Genomic DNA, 15,445 nt, shown 5'->3' on the forward strand with positions numbered 1-15,445 from the left:
TTTCTTTTATCTTGGATTTAATTATTGTGTTTCTCACCTAATTCTCTCGAGTTCTGTTCCCTTAATAAAAATTGTTTGTTGTGCTCATCAAAATGAGAGGTGTTAGTGCTAGGCAAACAACACTTTCCATTTCAGGCAGTCAGTGTTTGCTTCAAACACTCGCAATGGGATTCAGAGTAAAGCTTACTGGACTCGGCCCTGAGTGCCCCGTGTTGTACCAGTCCGGTAGTTTTATCTATTTCTCTGCCAGCCAGCCCGTGACCCCTTGGGATGGCCTAGTTGTCAGTTAGGGGCAGTTTAATACTATTGGCCCTCGTGAAACTTGACAGAGCCTGGCCAAACTCTTGAAACTGTACCAATCTGAGAAACCTGAGCAAGCAGATTATATTCAACCCATCAGTCTGAACTAAGGTCACAAGTATACAGCCAGTGTCAGGCAAACTATAGCAAGCAATTCCTGATATCTTGTGTCCATTTGTACTGTAGTAACTCTGAAGTAACAATGTGCCTGGCTCCCTGTTAAATGTTTTTTGTGCACTCCCTAGTTGATGGTTGTCACACAGACTGAACACCTAGGTACCATAGCCGGCATTATTTGTTATTTCCATGGTCCAGAACTTGAAATCATTTTGATTTTGTCTCCCTCCCTCTCACCATCATACTTTGAGAAGTTCCAAATGGAGATGAGGGAATATTAGAGCAGTGCTTATTTTCAGATTGCTCTTTTGTGGCTTACTACAGCTGGTTGGAAGTTTGGGACAGATGCTTTGGACATAGAGCACTGAGGGGGAAGGAACAGAAAATTGAATGCTTGAACCCTTCTAGGAATGTCTCTGGAAAAGTTGAAAAAGTTATTTTAACAAGGGACTGATTTTGTACAGCTCCTCCTTACCATGTATGATCATTGGAAGGAGCTGCACAAAATGCTGGATTGGAGGTAATCATTTGGGTGGATGCAACACTTGGACTATTTGTTGGAAGATATGAGCATAGAAAGCACAATTGTTGTGTTGCTTGATATGTGATTTGCCAGTGCGGTATGCCCCGGGGATGGAATGGGGGCAGCTTTTGTATTTCCTGGGTGCGAAGACAGCGGCAAGAGTGGCCAAGTGCTTAGAACATCAGGGAGAAGCGAGTACACTGACATCACCTCCACACATCAGACTCCGTGGAGTAATCAACACTCATTCATCAGGTCAGAGCCCAAAATAAAACTGGGCAGGATTTCAAAAGAAACCTCAAGGCTTTTGTTAGGGAGCCAGCCAGGAGTGTGAGATTCAGTGTTAAATACTTGGACAACTTCCAGTATTTTGATGGTAATGGCAGATGGGCAATAAATTGAAAGCACATGGAAGGCACGTGAGACAAACCAATCCACTCATTCTGTTATTGTTTACAAATGTAAATGTTGGCTGAGCCTTGAGCACTGACAGGATGAGAAAGCAAGTGTCACGTCAATAAGAGGCTTTGCAAACTTGTGCTGCACTCAACTACAGATCAGCAGCATTGGAATTGGGCTACAGTAACAATTCTAAAATTGGACATTTTGCTGGGGTGCAAGTATAGGAGTAGGAATTGTTTTCTCAAAATCATTTGGCTTCTTTGGTTCAATAATGTAACTTTCTGCAAAATCGGATATTTACACACGGGGCCTTGTTAATGATAGATTTCCTCCTTGCTTCTTTCAGTTCCATGTGCATTGACATGAATGCCCTGAGTGATCCCCACCTCCCTGACTTCATAGCATGCAAAACTAGATGAATGCAGCTACATCCATAATGATTACATAGAACATTACAGCACAGTACAGGCCCTTTGGCCCTCGATGTTGCGCCGACCTTTGAAACCACTCTAAAGCCCAGCTACACTGTTCCCTTATCATCCATATGTTTATCCAATGACCATTTAAATGCCCTTAATGTTGGAGAGTCCACTACTGTTGCAGGCAGGTTATTCCAGAGTTATACTACTCTGAGTAAAGAACCTACCTCTGACATATGATTAAACATTCATGTTGCAGTGATAACTTACTTTAAAACAGGAATAGGGCAATTATGTATACAGAATGAAACTGGTGAGTGTTGGGATAATCTGGGAGCTTTCGTCACCAGACTAAGTTACATTGCTTGGGAAGATCCTCCCTTTATGGACCTGGTGATTGAGGCTGCCATTTTCTCGTTAACCACCATTTTGTTAGGTGATTAGGGAGCAGCAGCAATGTGTAAAACAGGCCTGATTAGTTCCTGTAAGTGAATGTCTGTGATTGCTCAGAATTACTGTCTCCGCTTGTTTATGCAGGCTGAGGTGGGAGTAGCCATGCAGTTAGAAGCTCATGATTTTATTATGAGTTTATGTCCTGTAACCAGCTAAATAAATGACTCAGCTACCTAGAGTAACATTGGAAAATACATTTTTAACTGTTGTTGAGATTCAAACATGATAGTGTGACATGTGCTTCATTCATGGCCTGTCCAGGGACAACAGAAGTAGGTTAATATATAGTGATTCAGAGAAGACCAAGGCCAGGGAGGCAAGGTCACTGCAGGATTGTTCCTCTGATCGAGGGCAGGGCCTGTGGTGTGGGACTAATTGAATTTTGGGGAACCTGTGTTTGATGGGAATTGGTACATTGCAGTACATGTATGACCTAAACTGTGGGTTGTGGTTGGCAATATGAGTGTTTTTTTTAAATCTAAGGGCTTTCATGCATCTCTGTTTATAACATTAAAGTAAAATTCTAAAAGGAAAATAGGTTTGCCTAGAAGTGTGTACAGTCTTGGATTGTGCAATATTGCTGGTAGGACTTAAACGGGGAGATTTAACTGTGAACCTTGTCCTGTCTCCAGCTGATAGCTAATTACTCGATTGTTGTCTAATGCTTTGAACACATTTTCAAAGAGCAAGAAAAAAGTAGTTCCAGTAATTTAAATGTGATGATGATGTCATTATGCGTGAGAGGATGGTAATCCCAGACTGACTGGCTGTGCCAGCCAGGGCTACACTTAAAACATGGCAGGAGGAGGCATGAATACCCATTCTGCAACTTTCACCACCCACGTTTAGTGAAAGCTTAACTTCAGTGCTGGGCTTTATAAGATGTGCAGTGAGGTGTCGCCCCTCTAAGTCCCAACAGTTTGGGAGCTATCAAAGCTTAGGGTCTTTGAGCTTCAGCGTTTAAACCATCACCCAGCAGACTAATTCGCTGTACTGTCCCCCCTTCCCGTGATTGATTAGGCACTATATAGATGCAAATCTTTGGATATGATGTATTTTAATAGCAACTCACCCAAAGCAAATCATTTTGCCAGGCCCATATCAAACTCATTGAATCCCCTATGTCAGACTGTCCGGCTGTGTGACGTTTTCTAACACTTCCGACCAGCTAGGGACTGCTGTCTGGAGATAAGTGCACATGAAGAGTATGAACTGGGAGTTAAGATGATTGCTTCCACTCGTTAATGAAGGAAATTGTTTTGTATTTTGTAATGTCGAATGAATTGGATTCTCCAGGATACTCGAGCTCTTGTACCCTCCCAACAATTTCTACCCCCAACACACACACAGACGCATAGTGTAACTTGATTTGTTTATTTTTATCATTTCAATAGCTGCAGAGGTGAGAGGCGTATAAGTTTACAAAAAAACTGACGTAAAGAGCAGACGTAAAGAACTAATTATTCTTCTGGGTTTGTAGGATTTGTCGGGTTCTATTGATGACTTGCCGACTGGGACAGAGGGGGCATTGAGCCCAGGAGTGAGTACATCAGGAATCTCCAGCAGCCAAGGGGAGCAAAGTAACCCTGCACAGTCACCGTTCTCTCCGCATACCTCCCCACACCTACCTGGAATCCGTGGTCCTTCACCTTCACCTGTAGGATCGCCAGCTAGTGTAACCCAATCCAGGTCAGGGCCGCTGTCCCCAGCAGCTGTACCAGGTAGGAATGTGTGTATGTATGTTTTATTGCAATGGTTTGCTGCCTGAAAATCGATCTCATCAGACAGTGGTGGGATGGGAATGTTTATGGTTATTCTGGGTGGACTGGTTGTAGTTCCTTAGTTGCCAATAGTTGGCAGGAATGGGAATGCTCAAGATCGAAGGTTTAAAGAGACTGAGCAGAACAAGCTTCAGGATCATGCATGTAACGTTCCTTGGCACTCTGCCGCTAAATTAGTAGCATTTTGCTTGTAGTTAATGGTAAAGATTGAGGACAGGAATTTGATTCTGAGGTAAGTCAACAGCTCTGATCCCCAAACCTTATTATACAGTTTGTTGCAGTTAGCCATAACTCCAATAGAGCAGCCTCACTGAAAATAACAAGTATGCTAGAGAACTACAGAAAACAGATGGAAGCCCAGCCAGACCATACTTCAAACCCTGCATTAAATATTGATGTAACTGAACATCTGCGTTCCAAACAGGACATCACATGTTTGAGCTTCACGCCTATCTGTTCCTATAGCATCAGCTGGGTTAACTACACACTCAGCACACCCCATTGCTGTTGAAGGGACTGCAACTCCCAATTCCCCACCCCCATGATATCCTGCAGCAATGTGCTCTCTTCTTTTCAGTGATGGATAACTTGTAAATTCTCTGCTTGCTAGGTAATCAGATGCCACCCCGTCCTCCGAGTGGCCAGTCAGATGGAATTTTACATCCCTCCATGAATCCGTCTGCCATGGGGCAGGACCGAGGTGAGTTAATACCATAGCCAGCTTTCGTAACTGATTTGAAAGATTGCGTATCAAACCAAGCTGGTGTTTACTACTCCAGCTGACATTTCTCTACCATGTATGCCATAAGTAAATGTATTAGTAATCTTTATTAGTGTCACAAGTAGGCTTTCATTAATGCTGCAATGCACTTACTGTGAAATTCCCTAGTCGCCACACTCCGGCGCCTGTTTGGGTACACTGAGGGAGAACTCGGAATGTCCAATTCACCTAACAAGCACATCTTTTGATACTTGTGGGAGGAAACTGGAGCACCCAGAGGAAACCCATGCTGACACTGGGAGAACATGCAGACTCCGCACAGGCAGTGGCCCAAGCCGTGAATCTAACTTGGGTCCCTGGCGCTGTGAAGCAACAGCGCTAACCACTGTGCTACCACACTGCCCACGAGAGTTGCCATATGTTCACCTTATTTTGTAGCAGTTTACCAACGCACAATTTTCCTGATACTAGCAGGAAATGACTTGTAAACTAGTAATGTAATTGAAATGATTTTCTTTCTGTCATACTTTCCCCCCTCCCGAGGGAATTAGTAATGCTATGGTAAAGTTGTAAGGTGCCACTCGTTTTGATAGCTGACCAATTGGAGCACTGCACTTAGTTCTGCATGGAAGCTGACAGAACAGTAGCAACCCCCCGTCCAGGCTTATCTCCGCCTTCAAAGGTGCTTTGTTTTTGCCCGAGACCAACCAACTCAGCACACACCGGGCATTGAACCTGGGATCTATCTGACTTGCCTATATACCACACACAATAATTAAGCCGTCTGGGGTGGGATGGTATGGGAAAATTGAAACAAATATATTTGATTTAAAAAGTGGAAGTGGGAAACTCCTTAAATATTTTAAATAGACAATTAGTTGGAATGGTTTCTCTGAATTGAAGTAATTTGTGTTTAAAAAAGAAAGGCTTTCTTGCCCTTTTTATGTGGCTTTACCATGCAGGTAAAATGTATGAGGTGCTTTGCATTCTTGCATTATTTCGGCAGTGACGGATGTGTTCATTCGGGCACCTGTTCGGGTACACGGGGAGAATTCAGAATGTCCATATTACCTAACAGCACGTCTTTCAGGACTTGTTAAAACAGTACCTGGTTTTCACTGAACTGTCTTGTCTTTTCCCCTGTGCAGGCTACATGCAAAGACCTCCCCAGCTGCCACAGTACAGCTCCCCACAGACAGGGTCAGCTTTGTCACCACGTCAACCTTCTGGAGGACAGATGCATGCTGGGATGAGCCCATATCAGCAGAATAACTCTGGAAACTATGGGCCTCAAAGTGCCCAGTATGGACCTCAAGGTGAGTGTGATGCTCTGTGTGACATTGTGGATGTATGATTGGAACTTTGGACAGATGTATTGATGTAACACTCCCCAACCCCCTCATTGATCACACCCTGTGTCACAAGAAAGGCATTCAATGGATGGGCTACGCACCTCCCACTTGAATAGTATGTGTGCAAATGAGATTCATCAATTTTAATTAGTGAATACTCATTTGGACACTTAACGTATAAATTTACTATGGATTTGTAATATTAACATGAGCCAAGGTGGATAAGGTATTTAATATAGGGCAGCACGGTGATGCAGTGGTTAGCACTGCTGCCTCACGGTGCTGAAGTCTCAGATTTGATCCCGCCTCAGGGATACTGTTCGTGTGGAGTTTGCACATTCTCCCAGTGTTTGCGCGGGTTACTCCCCCAACAATCCAAAGATGTACAGGGTAGGTGGATTGGCCATGCTAAATTGGCCCTTAATTGGGAACAAAATGAATTGGGTACTCTTAATATTTTTTTAAAAGGGGAAAAAAGGCATCGGATATATATGTTTATATATATATATATATATATATATATATATATATATATATATATATAAATAAGAAAATAAATCTTTATTGTCACAAGTAGGCTTACATTAACACTGCAATGAAGTTACTGTGAAAAGCCCCTAGTCGCCACATTCCGGCGCCTGTTTGGGTACACGGGGAGCATTCAGAATGTCCAAATTACCTAACAGCACATCTTTCAGGATTTGTGGGAGGAAACCGGAACTCCCGGAGGAAATCCACGCATAAGGGAGAACCTGCAGACTCCGCACAGACAGTGACCCAAGTCAGGAATGGAACCTGGGATCCTGGCGCTGTGAAGCAACAGTGCTAATCACTGTGCTACCGTACCACCCTCTTTGCCATTTTATTCACACCGTGTACAATTCCAGACTTGTAGCATGTGTTCCAGGGGATTTCTTCCATTTTTATTGTACTACTGTCATCTGTCACTTACCAGACTGTTCATGAATACTTTGTGCTATTTTCTCCCTTGTTATTACCAGCTAGTGGGGCTAAGCTGCCATAAAACCTTAGCTCGCTTCAGCTGTGGATGAGGTGAGGGTGTATTTATATTTAAAGGGTGGGGAATGCAGTTCCTATTTCATTGATGTCACTGTGCAACCTCATACCTGATGATCATTAATTCACTTTTTCCATTTATTTTGGAGCTAGTCATTGTCAGGGCATCTTTTAAAAATCCACTTACTTAGCATCCAAGCATTGAGCTTTAGAAACAAAGAAAATAGGAGCAGGACGTAGCCACCCGGCCCTTTGAGCCTGCTCCGCTGTTCATTATGATCACGGCTGATCATGCAACTCAATAGCCTAAATCCCCTTTGCCCCCAAATCCGTTGATCCTCATCGCCCTAAGTGCTATTTCTAACTGCTTGAAAATATACAATGCTTTGGCCTCAACTACTTTCTGTGATAACGAATCCCACAGGCCAACCACTCTGTAGGTGAAGAAATTTCTCCTCTTTCTGTCTTGAGTGGGCTACCCCGTATCCTCAGACTGTGACCCCTGGTTCTGGACACACCCAGCATGGGAACATCCTTCCTGCATCTACCCTGCCTATTCCTGCTAGAATTTTCTATGAGATCTGTCTCTCTGTCTCTCTCTCTCTCTCTCCCCTTCCCCATATTGGGCATCACGGCAGCACAGTGGTTAGCCCAACGCCAGGGTCCCAGGTTCAATTTCTGACTTGGGTCACTGTCTGCGGAGTCTACAGGTTCTCCCTGTGTCTGTGTGGGTTTCCTCTGGGTGCTCCGGTTTCCTCCCACAAGTCCTGAAAGACGTGCTCTTAGGTGAATTGGACATTCTTAATTGTCCTTCAGTGTACCCGAACAGGCACCGGAGTGTGGCGACTCGGGGCTTTTCACAGTAACTTCATTGCAGTGTTAATGTAAGCCTACTTGTGACACTAAAGATTATTATTATTTTCTTCTGAACTCCAGCGATTATAATCCTAACTCAATCTTCCCTCATATCGCCAGTCCTTCCTCCCCAGGAATCAGTCTGATAAATCTTCGCCGCACTCCCTCTCGAGAAAGGATATTCTTTCTCTGATAAGGAGACCAAAACTGCACTCAATATTCCAGGTGTGGCCTCACCAAGGCCCTGTATAATTGCAGCAAGACAGCCCTGCTCCTGCATTCAAATCCTCTCTCAATGAAGGCCAGAATTCCATTTGCCTTCTTTACTGACTGCTGTATCTGCACGCTTACCTTCAGTGACTGGTGTATGAGGACACCCAGGTCTCATTACACATTCCCCTCTTCTTATTTATGGCGATTCAGATAAAAATCTGCCTCCTTGCTTTTGCTAGCAAAGTGGATAACCGTACATTTATCCAAATTCTACTGCATTTGCCTTAATTTGCCGCAACTTGTCCAACTTGCCCTTTACTACTTTCATTCAACTTCTCTCTGGACCAAGACAGATAGATTGATGTACAAGCAAAATACCGATGAAAGCTAATTGAGCTGAAGTATTAACTCTGTGCCTGTCTGCATAAATTATGCCTGGCTTGCTGAGCATTGCCAGGCGTTTTCTGTTTTGTTGCGAAATGAGGCAGATTTCTACCGTGCTTATTTTGCACCTCTTTAAACAGGGGGCTATCCTCGCCAACCCAACTATAACACAATGCCGAATGCAAACTACGGCTTGGGAGGCACCATGAATGCAATGACTGCTGGGAACCAAATACATGGTCAGGGTCCAGCCCCACCTTATGTTGGAATGCCACCAGGGAGGATGGGACCTGCAGCGATGAGTAACCGGCCGTATGGAGGCAATATGACACAGAATGCAGCAAACCTATCGGCACAAATGACCTCAGGAATGTGCCCACCACCAGCTATGAACCGCAAGGCTCAGGATGCAGCTGTAGCTGCGATGCATGCAGCGGCAAACTCGGTACAGAATAGGTAAGTGGAGCAGCGAGTGCATGGTGTAGATTGAAATAAAACTGAAGGGAGCCATCAAAATAATGAGGAACATGAACTGGAAAGCTGTTGAATGTTGAGGAATTGTGTTTTATTGACATGTTATTGTGGGATCTGATTTTGTAACCTGGGCTCATTGTGCAGAAGGACAGTGAGCATATTACTGGAACATTCACTTGATCAAAGTTGTTGGGGTTGGTATTGCATCTACTCTGGGATTAATATCCTAGTGAAATGTCTGAAGGATGCTACAGTGGACGGTATGGTGATTGCCAACGCATGGGTGTGCCCCTTCAGTATCTTTAATTGTACAAAGACTAATTAAGTCTCCATTTATGTGCTGGAGGTAGTGAGGAGAATTGGGATTGACAGTTGAACTGGGAATTGATTAGTGCAGCTTTACAGTAGTGAACTGCAACAAGTAAACAACTGCAAGCAAGCAAGCTAGTAGATGAGCCCAATCACTCTGGTGTGTGGTAAATCAGGTGGTGCTGCATGGTACTTGCACTGCAGCCTGCTGCTGCTCTTTTAAGAACAAATTTTTTTTTTGTTTTTTAGGGTACCCAATTCTTTTTTTCCAATTAAGGGGTAATTTAGCATGGCCAATCCATCTACCCTGCACATCTTTCTGGGTTGTGGGGTTGAGACCCACGCAGACATGGGGAGAATGTGCAGACTCCTCACAGACAGTGACTTGGGGCCGAGATCGAATCCAGGTCCTCAGCACTGTGATGCAGCCGTGCTAACCACTACGCCACCATGCCGCCCCGCCTGCTGCTGCTTTAACTGGGTTCCTGAGGATAGATGGAGTCGGAAGGGAGATACTTATTGTACCCATCAGTATCCATGAACTTGGCTAATTGCTGCATTCAGGAGATCAGGCAAGATTGGACATCTTCGGAATCACACTTTTTCTGTTAGTCTGTCAAAATTACATCTGCATTTGTTCCAATAGTTAACACAAAAAATTTGGCCTCAAATTAATTTTCACGGTCTGTGTTTGGTGATCTAAATTCTGTAGCGTGTTTGTGCAATTTATTTCTCACCCCCGCTGCCCAAAAGAAAAATGGGATTTCACCAGTGCTTCTGTAAAAACGTAATCCAGTGGCTTTGATTATTGTTAAATTAGTTAGATTCAGTGTGCTGATGAACTGGTAACTGTTGTCTTAGAATAAATGGAGTAGGCAGGGAGCAGTTCAATGTACGTCAGATATACTAAAGCCACAACTAGGTTCATTGACTGGATCAACCAAAGGTGATGCTTAACTCTCTTGTTTCTTACTTATTTCCCCCTTTCTAATGCAGACAACCTGGTTATCCAAACCTGAATCAGGGAGGAATGATGGGTGCTGGCTCTCCTTACAGTCAAGGTATGAACAGTATGGCTGGAATGATGAATCCACAGGGATCTCCATATTCCATGGCTGGAAACATGGCCAATAGCTCTGCAGGTAAGGGCACAGATACTACTCCCAGTGGATAACTACAGTGGCCTAAGACAGTAACAACATAGTGACGCTCAGTGATGTATGTGGTTTCTGTTTTAAATATTTCTTAATTCTGGTCCTGCCAGATAAAGGTTACCACAGAGTGCTAATCATCAAATTTGCAAAAAACAGCCAAAGTTAGTCACTTGTTAGCTGTGGCTCATTGTCGAGCAGCCTTGCTTCTAAGACAAAAGGTGGGTTCAAGTCTCCCCCCAGAAATTTGAACACATAATACAAGCTGACATTTCAGCTTAATACAGTCAAAAGTGCTGTCTTTCAGATGAGATGTTAAAGCAAGACCTCACCAACACTGATGGATGAATGTAAAAGGTACAATGGCACTATTTTGGAGAAGAATTAGGGAATTCTTCCCTAAACCCCTCCGCCAACATTTCAAGGTATAGGAGCAAAATTAGGCCACCATTCTATCATGGCTGATATGTTCCTCATCTGCTGTCTACAATGCTACAGACCAAGAGCTGGATTACAAAATCAGCCAGAGCATCTCCTCCCTAGAACACAAGGAGAAGGCAATTTAGCCTCCCGAACCTAAACATCTTCAATGTGATCATGGCTGATCCCATCATGGCTTCAACTCCACTGTCCTGTCCATTCTCCATAACCCTTCAACCCATTACCATTAAAAATCTGCCTAACTCCTCCTTAAATTTACTCACTGTCTCTGCATCCGCGACACTCTGGGGTAGCGAATTCCACAGATTCACAACCCTTTGGAAGAAGTAGTTTCTCCTCAAATCTCAAATTTGCTACCTCTTATTCTAAGATTATGGCGCCTCGTTTTAGAATGAGCCACAAGAGGAAGCATTAGACTGGGACTGTACTCGTTGGAATTTAGAAGGATGCGGGGGATCTTATAGAAACATATAAAATTATGAAGGGAATAGATGGGAGGTTGTTTCCACTGGCGGGTGAAAGCAGATCTATGGGACATAGCCTGAAAATAAGGGGCAATTTAGGACTGAGCTTAGGAGGAACTCCTTCACCCAAAGGGTTGTGAATCTATGGAATTCCCTGCCCAGTGAAGCAGTTGAGGATCCTTCATTAAATGTTTTCAAGATAAAGATAGTTGGTTTATTGAAGAATAAAGGGATTAAGGGTTATGGTGTTCGGGCCGGAAAGTGGAGCTGAGTCCACAAAAGATCAACCATGATCTCATTGAATGGTGGAACAGGCTTGAAGGGCCAGATGGCCTACTCCTGCTCCTAGTTCTTGTGTTCTTATGTTTATCTGCTCCACGTCTACTGTATCCATACCTTTTATCTTCTTGTATACCTCAATTTGATCTTCTAAACTCCAGAGGGTATTGACCTAAACTGTTCAATCTCTCCTCGCACGACAAACTTGTCATCTCTGGAATCAACCTCGTGAGCCATCTCTGAACTGCCTCCACTGCCACTACATCGTTCCTCAAATAAGGGGTCCAATACTGTGCACAGCACTCCAGGTCCTACCAATGCCGTGTATAGTTACAACAACACTTCCTTACCTTTATACTCTATTCCTTTTGGTATAATTGCCAACATTCCATTAGCTTTCCTTATTATCTGCTGCATCTGCATGCTCATTTTCTGTGACTCATGAACGAGGATGATCCAGATCCCTCTGATTCGGAACACCCCGAATTCTCTCCCCATTTAGATAATAAGTTGTCTTTCCATTTTGGCGACCAAAATGCATGACCTCCCACTTCTCCACATTAAACTCCATCTGCCACATTTTGGCTCACTCTCCTAACCTATCTATATCCATTTGTAAGGTTCCTACTTTCTCATTGCAACTTACTGTCCCACCTATTTTTGTGTCCTCTGCGAATTTGGCTATAGAACCGTCTATCCCTGTATCCAAGTCGTTAATATAGATTGTAAATAGCTGGACCGAACCCTGTGGCACCCAACTAGTTACATCTTGCCGTCCAGAAAAAGACCCATTTATCCCGACTCTCTATCTCCTGTCCGTCAGCCACTCTTCTATCCAAGCTCATAATTTACCCCAAATCCCATATGATCTCACCTTGTGAATTAATCTTTTGTGCGGCACATTACCAAACGCTTTCCGGAAGTCCAGATATACTACATCTATAGGAGCCCCATTATCCATTTTGCTTGTTACATCTTCGAAAAACTCAAGCAAATTAGTCAAACATGATTTTTTTCTTTTTCTTTAAATTGAGAGTACCCAATTCATTTTTTCCAATTAAGGGACAATTTAGCGTGGCCAATCCACCTACCCTGCACATCTTTGGGTTGTGGGGGCGAAAACCACGCAAACACAGGGTGAATGTGCAAACTCCACACGGACAATGCCCCAGAGCCAGGATTGAACCTGGGATCTCGGCGCCATGGGACAGCAGTGCTAACCACTGCACCACCGTGCTGCCCCTGGCAGTCAAACATGATTTGCCCGTCATTAAACCATGCTGACTCTGGTGGATAGCGCTTTGGCTTTCCAAATGTCCTGATATTGCATCCTTGTAGATTGATTCTAACAATTTTTCAGCAACAGATGTTAACCTAACTGGTCTGTAATTTCCCACATTCTGCCTCCCTTTTTGAATAAGGGCGGTACTTTAGCATTATTCCAATCCACTGGAACCATTCCCTTGTCCAGGGAATTTTGGAATATTCTAACCATGGATCCACTATCCCTGCTGCCACTTGCTTTCATACCCTGGGATGTACGCCAACCGGCCCTGGGGACTTGTCTGTCCTCAATCCCAAAAGATAGTTGAGTACTGACCGTTTCCCTATTGATGCTGGTTGTTCCAAGTTCCACCCTTTCTATTACCTCTGAATTGCCTGATCCGATAGGGATGGTACTCGTGTAGTCCTCCGTGAAAACTGAGGCAAAGTATTGTTTTAGCATATTTGCCATTTCTGTGATTCCCCACTATTAACTTAACAGTTTCATCTCCCAGGGACCAACATTTACCGTAGCGACTATCTTCCGTTTTATGTACCTGTAGAAGCTTTTGCTATCCTTTTTGATATTCTGCGCTAGTTTTTTGTGATTTACCGTGGCTCTTTTTATTTATTTTTAATGCATCTTTTGTTTATGTTTGAAAGTTTCCCAATCTTCCAGCCTGCCACTGGCCTTTGCAATATGATATACCTTATTTTTGTCTTTCTAATGTTTTTGACCCCCTTGTTTAGCCATGGATGTCTTTTTACCCCTCTTACCATCTTTCATCCTCACTGAGTTATATATTTAGTTGTGAGGAATTGAGTAACACACATTATTAAAACAAGATCACTTATCACATTGGTGTTTATGGAAACTTGCTGTGTGCAAACTGAAAATCAGTAGATCACTTCCCATGGATTGAGGATTGGTGTGACACCAACTTGGGTGTTCTGTGGTTGCAGGGTATTATCCCACATGGATGTTGGTCAGATCACACCTACTAAGAGCCCTTCAGATTCCAAATTATGTCCTCAACTTCTGCAGCTGAAGTTGTGTATCCCAAATTAGAATCATAAAATCACTACAGTGCAAAAGGAGGCCTTTTGGCCCATCAACCCCACACCGATCCCCTGAAAGAGCACCCTACCTAATCTTTTGGACACTAATGGGCAATTTTAGCATGGCCAATCTACCAAACCTACGCATCTTTGGACTGTGGGAGGCATCCGGAGGAAGCCCATGGGGAGAACGTGCAAACTCCACACAATCATCCAAGGTCGGAATCGAACCTGGGTCCTTGGCGCTGTGTGGCAATAATGCTAACCATTGTGCCACTTTGCTGTAAAATTGCTGAGAATTTGCAACATGCTATGCTTGATGTTGCAGTGAACTGTACAAATGGGCAGCATTGTGGCACAGTGGTCAGCACTGTTGTTTCAAGCGCCAGGGACCCACGTTCGATTCCTGGCTTCGGTCACTTTGCGGAGTTTGCACGTTCTCCACATGTCTGCATGCATTTCCTCCAGTTCCTCCTGTTTCCTCCCACAAGTGCCAAAAGACATGCTTGTTAGATGAATTGGACATTCTGAATTCTCCCTCTGCACCCGAAAAGGCACCGTGGTGTGCCGACGGGGATTTTCACAGTAACTCATTGCAGTGATTTTAAAATAAATGTAGAGTGGCCAATTATTTTCCAATTAAGGGGCAATTTAGCGTGGCCAATCCACCTAACTTGCACATCTTTGGGTTGTGGGGTGAGACCCAGGCAGACACAGGGAGACTGTGCAAACTCCACACAGACAGTGACCCGGGGCTGTGATTGAACCTGCGTCCTCAGCACCCTAGGCAGCAGTGCTAACCACTGCACCATCATTTCAATGCTGTGTTAATGTAAGCCTGCTTGAGACACTAATAAAGATTTATTTTTTATAAAGTTTTATTTAAATAAAGGAATTTTCTGTACACTATGTAAAACTACATGTCTGTTAGAATTATTGAGGCTGTATTTTGTTAGAACGTTGAGAAAGAACTTTTGTATCTACACCCCAAAGCGCTTCAATGCCAGCGAATTACCTTTTGAAGTGACACCCTTGTTTTGTAGACAAACGGGGCAACCAACTTGTCCCCGAAAAGGTCGCATATATAACAAATCGGGAGGACCATCAGTTGATTTGGTTTTGATGTTTGTGGGAAAATTCAGCTCAAGGCTGAATCTATTCTTTGATTAGTGGATGGTACTTTGCACAGCTACCAGAACCAGAGTTTGAAGCCGTGGCTTCTCAGCCAAAGAATCGCATCTCCAGCATTCCCTTAATACTGCACTTAAATGTCAACCTGGATGACTTGCTGATAGTTTGGATTAGATCTTGAATATACACCCAATACTCTGAATGTTCTTCTCAGAGTCAAAGCAAATACTTACGGTTACCACAGGTGCGCCTATTTAGTAATTGAAATGTTCCTAACTGCCACATTACACTGGCTATAGGGTTACTGCTGTGCCTGTATGTGCTGTTTACATTGAAT

General features: G+C 43.7%; 1 protein-coding gene across 3 annotated transcripts in view; it reads left to right on the plus strand.

The window, feature by feature from the left end:
- Positions 1–15,445, plus strand: part of arid1ab (AT rich interactive domain 1Ab (SWI-like)) — a 216,245-nt gene that overhangs the window by 102,622 nt on the left and 98,178 nt on the right. For 2 of the 3 annotated variants that reach the window (XM_038797821.1, XM_038797831.1), the window contains exons 5-9: positions 3,695–3,935; positions 4,606–4,695; positions 5,865–6,032; positions 8,678–8,993; positions 10,317–10,462. In XM_038797821.1, coding sequence (XP_038653749.1) covers positions 3,695–3,935; positions 4,606–4,695; positions 5,865–6,032; positions 8,678–8,993; positions 10,317–10,462 — 961 coding nt within the window. The remainder of the gene's footprint in view (positions 1–3,694; positions 3,936–4,605; positions 4,696–5,864; positions 6,033–8,677; positions 8,994–10,316; positions 10,463–15,445) is intronic. The other variant, XM_038797836.1, reaches the window with a different exon arrangement.

This window comes from Scyliorhinus canicula, chromosome 1, assembly GCF_902713615.1.
Source record: "Scyliorhinus canicula chromosome 1, sScyCan1.1, whole genome shotgun sequence".
Taxonomy (NCBI): domain Eukaryota; kingdom Metazoa; phylum Chordata; class Chondrichthyes; order Carcharhiniformes; family Scyliorhinidae; genus Scyliorhinus; species Scyliorhinus canicula.